General features: G+C 34.6%; 1 protein-coding gene across 2 annotated transcripts in view; it reads left to right on the forward strand.

The window, feature by feature from the left end:
* PCSK6 (proprotein convertase subtilisin/kexin type 6) overlaps positions 1–12263 on the forward strand; it is a 241877-nt gene that overhangs the window by 153049 nt on the left and 76565 nt on the right. For both annotated transcript variants that reach the window (XM_023497530.2, XM_003755590.4), the window contains exon 13: positions 7292–7428. In XM_023497530.2, coding sequence (XP_023353298.1) covers positions 7292–7428 — 137 coding nt within the window. The remainder of the gene's footprint in view (positions 1–7291; positions 7429–12263) is intronic.

Raw genomic sequence — 12263 nt, forward strand, 5'->3', positions numbered from 1 at the left:
AAATGACTTTTTAAGGCATATTCTTTTGGAATTTTAATTAAGACCCTCCATAGTCACAATTTATTTCTCTTCTTATCTGGCATATTGAATTTTAGAGCTTGCATGTTCTAGGAAGATTTATTTTGGAGATTTTGTTTATCTTAGGGGTGAGAGGTCAGGTCAGTGCAGAGGGCTTTGCTAACACCACATTTTAGCATAACCCATGAGAAATTTCCCATATTTAGGATTCAAAGTAAGTCTTTGAATACTTTAGCTAAAGCTGAGTGTAGATTAATTTGGAAACTATGGAGTCATCTCTGAAATTTAGAAACAACTGGAAATGTTTTGTTGCAACTGTGTGATATGCAAGTAATTAGAAATGAATTCACTTTGGCATATGTTTAGGTTGGGCAAAAGGGCAGGGAATGTTTCCCTTCTTTCCCTTTTAATGAGAGCAAAGTAGTGGAAGAAGACGAGGAGAAGCAAAAAGAGGAAGAGAAGTTAGGAAAAAAGGAGGTGGAATGAAGAGGACCTAAAAGAAGTGGGCTACATGAACCCTTGGGTCAGAATCCCATAGCTGATTCTGATGCTCACTTATCTATGTGACTTTGGGCAAACCACTTCCCTCAAGGACCTTAGGCCTTTCATAGAACCTCAGCCCTATACGTAAGGGTTTTGCACTACATGGCCATGGAGGTCTCTAAATATGATCTTTTGAGAGGAAGGAAATAGAAAATATGAGTGAGAATCAGCAGAAGCATGATCCAGACTTGGTGCCCCCACAGAAAGTAGAGTGTTGAATTGTTACCAAGAGAACAATCCGGGGTTGTTTTCTTTTGCTTTTCTTACTCATGCTACCACCACCGTTATCCCCAACTCAATTAATTTAGTTCTTTGGCTGCATTGATTAATATGATGGACATAAAAAAATCAGTTTAATTCCCTTCTGGAAAATAATAACATTTCACATAACCATTTTTCTACAGCTCTAACGCCCTTTATAAATATAGATCAGGTTCCTAGCCATAGTCAGAAGGGTATGTGCTCTGAGATGTTTTTCCAGAGGTGCCGGTGAACTGTGTGCTCAGCTGATCTATTCACATCCATTCTCTGAACCATGTACACACACACACACACACACACACGCCCAAAACAGCTGATTCCATTCAGAAATAGATACTGTAAATAAAAAAAGGAAGGAAGAAAAAAAAAAGAAATAGATATTGTAGTTCTAGTCCCCAGAAGTTTTTGCTAGTACATTCTTAAGGACTTGATGGAGGGCACACCCCTGACCTTTGACCCCATTAGCTCTGTGAGCAAGCTGAATAAGTTAACCATCCATGACATTTTAGAAGAATGAGGCCATTTCTACAGGAAAGTTCCATTACACTATCTTTGATTTTAAGATTTCTTTACAGAAGTGAGTGTATGTTTTTAATATATAATGGTATCCAATCCCATCCCATCTCTCTCTCTTACACACACACACACACACACACACACACACACACACACTTATCCTATTTCTTTTCAGTAAATTGTATCCTTCCATAGTCACAGTTCAGTCATAGTTGTTAACTCCACAAAACTTATTGATGCTTATGAGATCAAATTAGCCTCTTTTTTTTTTTTTTTTTAAAAGGATATCTGGTTTATCCTGCTTGTTTTCTATAATTGATACATTTTTTTGCTTAAATATTAAAGAAACCATTCATTCCATAATTTCTCTTTTATTGAATTTTGTCTCCTGTGAACTTCTGGGTTTCTTAAATTTCTTTTCTTCCTACATTTTAGTTACTTGTTATGGTATTTCAATCGAAGACTATACAAAGATGATCTTTTTTCCCCTTTAGCCCTAAAAGCTCTTTTGATTATATTTGCAAGATTCCACATGAGTACATCTTGGGGAACAATCCTTGTTAATAACACTCCATCCCTTGCTAGGAAATGGTTATTTCCATGTCATATAATCCATCATTCAGAAAATGATATCACATTTTCATCTTCTTAGACAGCTACTCATTTCCCAAATCTGATTCTCTCTTTTTTTGTTCCTTGCCTTCAGTGACCTATTAAAATATGCAAATATTTCACACATGAAATATTTTTTATGAAATAATGAAATATTTTTGAAATATGAGTATAAAATGAAAATAGCATCTGTGCCTTTATGGTCTTCTAATTCCTACCCAAAACATTTAAAACTCAACATGTCCAAAACTTAGTCTTTTCAGTTACCCATCCATGCTCTCAATTTGGATGTTACCCCTGAATCCTCAATCTCCCTAACCCAACTATCTAATCAGTTGCCAAATCTTGTCATTTCTACTACAATTCTCTTTATATCCACTCTTCTTTCTCCTCACACATTTGTTACTCATCAGTTCTCCCTTTCTCAAATTTCTCTACATTTCAATCCATACTTCACATGCTCATCAAAGTAATTTTCCTAAAGTCTAAGTACGACCATATTATTCTGCAGTTCAGCAAAATCCGGTAGTTCTTTATTCAAGAATCAAGTATAAACCCATTTGGCATTTTAAAGACCATTACAACCAGATCACAATCTTTATTTCTAACTTTGTTATAAATTATTCACTTTCATACATACACACTAATCACTCCAGCCTTCCTACTATTCATCATGCACAACTCTCAGCTGTGCCTCTGTCTGGAATTCACTCCCTCCTTGCCTCCATTTCTTTTGGTTGTTTCTATAACTTTTCGTGTTCCCTTTGGGGTTTTATTGGCAAAGAGCGTGGAGTGGTTTGCCATTTCCTTCTCCAGCTGATTTTATATATGAAGAAACTGAGGCAAATGGGGTTAAATGACTTGTCCAGAGTCACCCAGTTAGTATCTGAGGCTGGATTTGAACTCAGAACTTTCTGACTTCAGGCCTAGTGCTCTATTCATTGTGCCCCATATCTCCCTCCTATTTATAGTTTCCTCCAGGGCTGAACTCAAATGCCACCATCTAAATGATACCTTTCCTCCCACCCCCAGGTTCTACTGCTTTCCCTTGAACATTACTTTGTTCTATAACTCTCTAGATACCTATTTTAACAATCTCTATTACATCTTAAAAGAAAGGGTAATCTCATTTTTATCTTTTTATCTCCAGGACCTAAAATAATGCCTGGCATAGAACAAGTGCTTAATGAATAATTAATTATTGATTAAGTGATTAATTAATAATCTTTGGCAATGCTTTCTAGATTCCTTCTGGCAGTATCTTTTATGCACAAATGAATCACAAGAAGTGGGTAGTTTTCATCCATTTTGATTAGTCTTGAGAGATTTTCTGTCACATTTTGGATATATATTCTAAGAAAAGTATTGAGGTCTCTTTTGCTGTCAAATAGCTACCTCAGTGCTCCTTAGCTGGAAGGTCACCCATCACCACCCATCTGATACCCACTGGAGAACCTCTCTTCTGTAGATTCACATCATCATTCCTTGGAGGAGAAACAACTATTTAATCTTTCTGGGCTTCAGGTGTTTTGTCTGTATAAACTAAGTGCTTGGAATCAAATGACTTTTTCTAAATCCTATGTTCCTTATTGCTCCCAAACTTCAAAGATCTGTGATTTCATCAGTATGGGTACTCCTGCCACAAAGAGGGAAAAAAAACCAAACCTATCATGGAGTGGATGATCTTTAAGAATGCTGTGAATTTTTTAAAAATCACCATCCTATAGCCAACCTGATTCTTTGAACTGATGCTGAATCTAAGAAGTTGAGTTGGAAGTTAGACATCAACAGATAAACACGATTCTAAAAGCAAATAATACAATCAAGGCCAAAGAGTGACCCATCCATATCACATAGTATCCTTTCCAGTGATACATATAAAAAGAACCCTCTCAGTTCTCCCACTATTCCTTTTGCTTTTCTATCTTCTCTCTTGTTTTCCTTTTTAATTTCTTCCATTGTAATCTTTAACTTCCCATTCTGATTCCTGTCCTTGAGACAATAATGATAAAAGGGGGGGGGGATAAATGGATTTTCTTGATTTTATTTAAAAATAATTCATTTGCTGGGAAGTGCCACCTACATTTATAGCACTGTAATAAATGTCTAGGCTTTTTTTTTTTTTTTTTAATGAGTTGAGATTGTTGATCAAAGGCTTCTAAATCTTGAGAATTTTTTTTCCCAAGGCAGATGGGATAATGCCAATTTTTTCTTAACCTTGATTGAATTAATTACCATCTTCTTTCTTCCATTTCTTGCTAAATTCTGCAGTTTCTTTAGGCTGCCATTGAAAATAATTTGACAATCCTTTTGGCAGTTGGCAGTTTTTAAGGTTATTTATTCTTGCACATTTCAGTTATGTTGGAACCAGTACTATGTGAAAACCAAGATTCATTATGGCTGCTTCTTAGATGACAAGGAGAAAATTTCTTTATTATTCAAAGACAAAAACTGTACCAGGAATATCTTTGCTCTGTTAATTATTCCCTATTTATCCTATATGGAAGCAGTTTGATGACACAGTGGTTAGTGTGCTGGGCCTAGGGTCAATAAGACTCATCTTCCTAAATTCAAATCTGACCTCAGAGATTTGTTATATGTGGGATACTGGACAAGTCACTTAACCCTGCTTATCTCAGTTCCTCATCTGTAAAATGAACTGAAGAAGGAAATAGCAAATCACATAGTATCTTTGCCAAGAAAACCCCAGATAGGGTTATGAAAAGGGACACAACTGAAATGGCTGAACAACAACAAAATTATTCCATATATATAGCTTGTTTTGTAGATATTTATTTGCATGATATTTCCCACTATTAGAATGTAAGCTCCTTGAGTCAGGGATTGTCTTTTGCCTCATTTTGTATGCCCAGAATTTAGTACAGTGCCTTGACACATAGTAGTTGATTAATAAATTTTTATTGCTTAATTGATTTTTATTTTCCACCAAAAGTTTAAATGAACACTTTGCCTGAAGCCCTATATTATTTAATAATGCTAATTGTCTAGATTTAGCATCCTCTCAATGTTTAAAATTTTGTTTTTCAAAATGAGATTGGAAAACAAGATCATAAAAACACATCACACTAGACGAAGACTAAAGCTATTTTAGCCAAAGAAGAGAAAAAATGATTCAGTAGTAGTTTTTAAAGAAGTAAAGGCTATTGTGATATACAGGAAATTCTTCTTTTGAGAATAGAACAGAAAAGAAGGGGAAAACTGAATAAATGGAACTTTTAAGTTCCATTTCCATATGGCCTTTGTAAAAGGAAAAAAGAAAATTAATTAATAAACATTTTAAAAATGCCTACATTATTCCAGGCATTGTTTAAGCACTGGGAATTCAAAAGAAGATAAAAGATAATTCTTGTCCATAAGGAGTTTACCAAAAAAATTGTCAAATTCTGAAATAGATTGTTATATAAAGCATTTTGCAGACTCATAAAATGATGAATATGAGCTATGATTTATCATCATTATTAACTCATTCTCCTTTTTTTTTGGATGGAATTCAGATAGAAATGAATGAGGACAAGTTGATATTTCTGCTATTTTTCATATTCAATATTTTGGGGAGTAAAATAATAGCTTTTTTGAAATTGACTGGGTACTATGATGTAAACATCTTATTTTTTTCAGTTATTTAGTTGTTTTTCAGTAGTTTCTAATTCTTTATGATCCTATTTAGGGTTTTTCTGGAGAAGATTTTGGAGTCATTTGCTATTTCCCTTTCCAAACTCATTTTATAGATGAAGAAATTAAGCAAACGGGGACATACAGCTAGTATGTGTCTGAGACCAGATTTGGACTCTGAAAGATGAGTTTTCCTGACTTAGACTTGGCACTCTTCTAAGCTGTCAATTTATCTTATTTAATTGAAATGAATCTATGGAACAACTTCAGTAGCAAATGGGGCCTCAGGGATGACATGTACCTGATCTTCTTCTCATATTTTTTAATCTTTCCACTAGATCCCTATATTTTGATTTTTTTTTTGTTTCATAAAGTTTGGATATTGAATATTCATTATGCTATTATCTACTAAAATATTTTTCCTAATTTTTTTTTTATGGAGCCAAATGATGTCTCAGTGGATAACAGTCTTCTGTGGTGGTAATTTGCCAGTTCCAGAATAGTTTATTTGTTGAATTATCAAGGTTATTTTGAAGGTTTGTTTTTGACTGTAGAGATTTGGAGTATATTAACTGGTAAAAGAAAATGACCTCCTGACCAATACATCTAGATATCCAATCTTGTCTTTCTTGGTGTTTTCTTATTATTTTTGTTATGACTATTATCTCATTTTCTTCTTTTTTGGGGGTGAGTGATAGTATTAACACTGAAACAGTCTTAAGTATAAGCCAACATCCTGCTATTGTGATCTTATATTTAATATTATGCATATTATTAGACAGTGGATAAAATTACAGTTTTTTAAAATAATTAAATAAGGATTTTGGAATGTTTAAGTTCATTTTCTGTAAACTCATTAAAATCATCTTTAAAATACTTCCAGGAGTAGATAGAATAACAGGAATGACATGAATCTTGTCCTGTTTTGAAATGGTTTTAATTTTGTTTCATTCTAGACCTCTGTTTTTTGGTGTTGTTATTATTTCTTATTCTACCTATTTTGGAAATAATGAGTATTTGATAGGCAACATGTACTTAAAATATTATTCTTAAAAATGAAAAAAATTACTCTTAAATTTAAAAAATAAACTCTTAAAATTTTATGGATCAACTTAAGGGTGATAGTACAAGCTTATGATCCCAACCACCAGGGAGATTGAGCCTGGGAGTTGTGCTGAACTGTGCCCATCAGTTTTCAGAATTGTTTGATGTAAATATGGTGAGTCCTTAGGAACAGAAGGCTGCTATGTTGCCCAAGAAAGAATAAACTAGCCCAGGTTGGAATTGGAACAGGTCAAAGATGTTATATTGGACAGAAGAGAAATGGCCTTTGCCTATGTGCTTCTAGCTTCTGCACGGGTCCTCAAACTATGGCCTGCAGGCCAGATGCAGCAACTGAGGACGTTTATCCGCCTCACCCAAGGCTATGAAGTTTCTTTATTTAAAGGCCCACAAAACAAAGTTTTTGTTTTTACTATAGTCTAACCCTCCAACAGTCTGAGGGACAATGAACTGGTCCCCTATTTAAAAAGTTTGAGGACCTCTGCAAAGAATAATTAGGTAACTTATGCCTCAGAACAAAACTGGATCTCATAAACACATTCTAAGCCGTCCATAGGCATAGCAAATTGATATAATAATTCCAACATATAATTTTGGTGATTTAGATTTTTCCTCCTGCTTACTGATATCAAATCTCAAATTACAGACTACTTGACCATTCAAATGATGGATTTACAAACTGGGAATTTATGACTGTACACTGCTGGGGAGAAAAAGCTGAAGGAGAATGGACTTTAGAAGTCCATGATATACCTTCCCAGGTCCGTAATCCAGAGAAAACAGGTAAGTGACTTTGCGAATGGAACAATAATTTTTGTGATTAAAAAACTGGGGAGCTTCAAATTTAATGCATCTCATGGCAACTATAATATTAAAACTCTTTTGATAACAGAAAAAATGTGATTTTTTTTTTTTTACCTATAGCTTCTATTCAGAGATACATCCCTTTTTACACTACTTACCTTATTTAGCTTTGTGTTATAACAAGAAACTTTTTAAAAATGTCTTCTTCCTCATTTAGACAGGATAAAAAAAATCAGAGGTGTATATATTTCTTAAATGTCACTTTTTATTGAATTTTCACAACTATTTCTCTTTCCTTTTCCATTTTTCTGATACCTTCTAAAGCAGTGAGGGTGACATAGCTTGCCTCTAGACATCCCAAATATTTATCTTTTCAGTTTTGTTAGGTGTGGGAAAGATGTCACTGACCTACTTTATTCCCCTTCTCCTCCCTAAAAAGTCCCACGAGTCAAAAGTCATTGTATTATTAAAAGAGAATCCCCCAGTCCTTAAAATTGCTAAAACAATTTCCATGTGATTATTAACATTTAAGGTCACTCTATCATCAATGACATTCAGTAATTTGTTTGCCCTGCCACTGAATATCTAATGTAATCTAGTCTTGACTGATCAAGTGTTGAGACCTTTGGTTTATGAGTTATGGAAAAAAATGTGGAAACTGGTGCCATTTCAATTGATTTTATTTGTATATCTGATCAGTGTAACCTGGGTATAAGTTGCCTCCACTTTCCTTCCTTTACCCTGTTACAATAAACTAGGTCCATCTTGGCATGGTCTGTCACAAACTGTTTTGGTTCATATCCTCACTTAGCTTTTCTCCTGAGAACAACAAAACAAAACACCAAATATAGAAGTCTTGCTGAATTAAGTAGAAAATGCAAAGAACTAGTATCTGAACCCATAAGCAATCTCAAGATCTCATTTTCCCCCACAAACATTTTGCAGTCACTTTAAACTTAAGAGAATTACTCTGATCCTGCAGCCAACTCACATGAGAAAGAATTCATCTGGTGGGTACTAACCTCCCTAAAGAGTTCACATAACTAACAATACAAGCTAAGAGATAGGTTTACTCTGCTCCTCCATACCAAGAATCCCTTCTATTCTATTCTGTTTCCCCTTCTTGCCTAAGCAAGATGGTGCAACTTCTCTGCAGATCCTAAGGCTGGGTATTTCCATCTCCTCTCCAACCTTTTTAACTCAGTCAGTCTCTCTCCAGTTTCCTCTGGCAATGCTTCTTTCTGTCCTTGGGGGGCATTTGGAGGCATGAAGTTTTTTCTAGATCCTAGAATGTCTTTATGGCCAGTTCCCTCATTATTTAGTACCTCTTGAAACCCCATGGCCCACAATACCTTGAATGTCTAGGCTAACGAGGATCACAAATGAATCATTTTTTTCTTTAACTTATTTAGAAAAGTTACATGTTAGTTGACAAGGATTTATAAAGTGCTTCCAGTGCACCAGTGCTAAATGCTAAGAATATAAATAGAAAGAAGCTGCCCTCTGGGAGCTTCTATTCTAATAAGGGAAGATTGCATATAAAAGAAATCTGATAAAGAACTGAGGGAAGGATGTGAGAAAGGTGTATAGTTTGTAGAAGAGTGAGACATATAAGCCTAGTGCCATTCTTAAAGAAGTTCTGAGAGGAGCCCTCCAGTCAGAAGGAGAGGCTTTGGGGCAGACAGTATTTACAATGTGTGATTTCTGGTGTTGCAGTAAAGCTTCCACCATACTAGGATATGACAGAGGAAGTCTAGAGTGTAGCTGGAATGTCTAGGTTTCCACAGATATTGGTAAAAGGCTAAAACTCCTGCATAGGCACTCATGATAGTATACATCTAAAGCAGAGAACAGACTTTATTTCTCCCTCATAGGAATCATAGAACATGCAAAGAACTCACAAAAGCCCATACTTAGGTAACATATGAAATCTCCTTGGAAGAGAATTTTACATGGATTTATCAGTGGAACAAATCTCTAACATTCGGGTAAATCCCTAACTTTCTAAAAGGAAGGGTATGAGACAAGACCCACCAATCCAAAATAATTCAAAAAGATGTTTCTGAGAGCCTGAACAGAAAGCAGTTTATTTAATTCTTGCAGAAATAAGGAGTCATCTCAACTAGCATAGTCTACTGGGGGGGGAGGCAAAGCACAGGCAATAGAGCAGAGTTTTTATACTCTGAAACAACTTGGGCCCCCAGCTATCTCTGACTTAGTATCAGGGATCACAATTTGTCTCGGAAAGCCATTCCAGCCTCAGGGTACAATAGCAGGGAACTATAGATTGGAAAGCAATTTGTGTAAGATTAAGCAAGGGTACACGGAGGGGGTGGTTTCCTGGAACTGTAGCCCTAAACTATGGCACTGTTCCAGGGGTCAGTTTTCTGAGAAGGCTTTACATCCTCTCATCCCACTCAGAAGGAAAGGGAAGAGGAAACAACAAAAAGGAAAAAAGAAACATTTATTAAGTGTCTGCTATGTGCAAGGCACTATGATAAGTACTTTACATCTAATCCTCACAACAACCCTGAGATATCACCATTTTTCAGTTGAGAAAATTGAGGCAAGCAGAGATTAAGTGAAGTTAAGTCCAAGGTCACATTTCTGATATCTGAGGTTGAATTTGAATTCTCTTCAGCCTGACTTCAGGCTCAGTATTCTATCCACAACACCTAGCTGCCTCATAGGAGGAGGCTCAGAGATTTTTACATAGTCCCCATAAAACTTGTTGTATCCTATGGTTGATCTTGGGGGATAGTATTGTAATTGAGAGGGCAAGAAGACCTCGTCTCAACTCCTGTCTCAGTTATTTACTAGCTATGTGTTTCTGGGGAACTCAAAAAGCAGATAAGCTTGTGTGTGTAGAAATACATGCATACACACATATATTTGTGTAGATATACATATGCATGCAAGCATATGTATGTATATGAGTATATGTGTATATATGTACATGTGTTTACATATAGCTATGTGTATTTATACACACATATATAGTCTTAAGCCATAAGATAAGTCATAAACTACTTCAGAGCTAACCATGTTTTTTATTTTCTTAGTTTCCTACACATTACTTAGCATGTGCTAGATATAAAAGTATTTGATAAATACTTGTTGAATAATTTGATGATGTAGATATGATCTATCTTCCAAATCTGGTCTCACTTTAGATTACTACTCAAAACTTATAATAGTTTTTAAAAAAAAACCTCCCTCCCTTTTAAAAAGAATTATAATAGACCAGCCTTTTCCAAAGGAAGATATGCAGCTCATTATTAAATTTTAATTTGAAATCTAAAATTTTGATGATGGGGGTCAAATTCTACACATGCTTTTTTTTTTTTTTTTTTTTGGAATGATGAGAACCATTTCTAATTGTTTGGTTCTAATTTTCTTAGTGCATGTGTGATATTTATACAAATGTGTGTATGTAACTGCTATGTGTAAAGCATTGTGCTAAATACTGAGATTATAAATACAAGAAGAAAAATAAAAAGTCTGCTCTAAAGGAACTTACATTCTATCAAGGAAAGACAAAATATAAAAGAAAGCTGAAAAAGAGAAGGATGGGGAGGAGCCCTCCAATCAAAGAGAGAGGCTTTAGAGCTATTTCCAGTATGTGAATTCCAATGCTGCAATGAGGTTTCGGAATGAAACTTCTACAATATGTGTATATATAGATATAGATATGTTTCTGTATATACATATTTGTGTATATGTGTATTTACAATATATGTGTATCTATCTGCATGGAAACAGAGAAAGAAAGAGAGAGAGTGCCCGTCTAATAGTCATTTTGTATTCAGTAAGGATTCCATTACTAAATCTCTTCTTTCTTACAGTAACAAATGAAGTGCAGCCAGGATGACAGCCCAGTAGTTTCTAAGAACAAATCAACACAAATTCCCTCATAACTGAATTCTCTTTCTTGTCAAAGAAAATGAAGATAAAGTAGGCTTAAAACCACTATCCTCACACTTTCAGAAATCGGCATGGCTTTGTAGGGTTAGATTTTGTTCACATTTTTGTGGAGACATGAATTAACATTTATGAGAGCATAATATTCTGTTATGTGGAATTAAAATAATTATACTTAAGAAAACACTTATTTGAGTACCTACTATGTACCAGATAGTATGCTGAATAGTCCTGAGGATACAAAGATATATCACACGCTCCAAGTCCTCAAGGAATATATAATATTACATTCCCTTCACTGGAAGGCACAAATATTGTCATTGAGCAACTACATTTCAAGTGAATTCAGGAAATAATGGAGATTTGTTTATTTTGTGAATGACAAAAGATAGAAAAGCCTTTTCTGTAGCAGTTTCTTAAAAGCCTTGAATTTAAATCTATGTCCTTTAAGTATATCAGAGTTACTTTCAGCTAATCTTAAAGGAATTAAGCACATCAAATTCTTACGTAGACCATTAAAAGCACTATTGGGAACATAGCATGAGTTCTTTAACACCCAAGATTACTTGTATATGACATCTTTATAAATCACCTTTTTAATGTGGTTTAGTTGCGTGTAGAACCATCTTTTTTTTTTTTTTTTTTTTTGCAATTGTATTATAGAATAGTTTGCCTGTGATTGTCCATGTATAAAGCTGCTACTTCTATATCCTCCACCTATGACTTTTTTTTTTTATAATTCAACAAAATAACAAATTTCATTCTATCATTTGTATCATCTCTTTCAATATTTTTCCTCCCCCTCCACATTTTTAACTTTTGTTACTATATTCAGTTCTAACTATTCTGTTTGACCCATATTCATAATGTATAGCAGAAAGATTACAAGCTAA

The sequence above is a fragment of the Sarcophilus harrisii genome, chromosome 2 (assembly GCF_902635505.1).
Source record: "Sarcophilus harrisii chromosome 2, mSarHar1.11, whole genome shotgun sequence".
Taxonomy (NCBI): domain Eukaryota; kingdom Metazoa; phylum Chordata; class Mammalia; order Dasyuromorphia; family Dasyuridae; genus Sarcophilus; species Sarcophilus harrisii.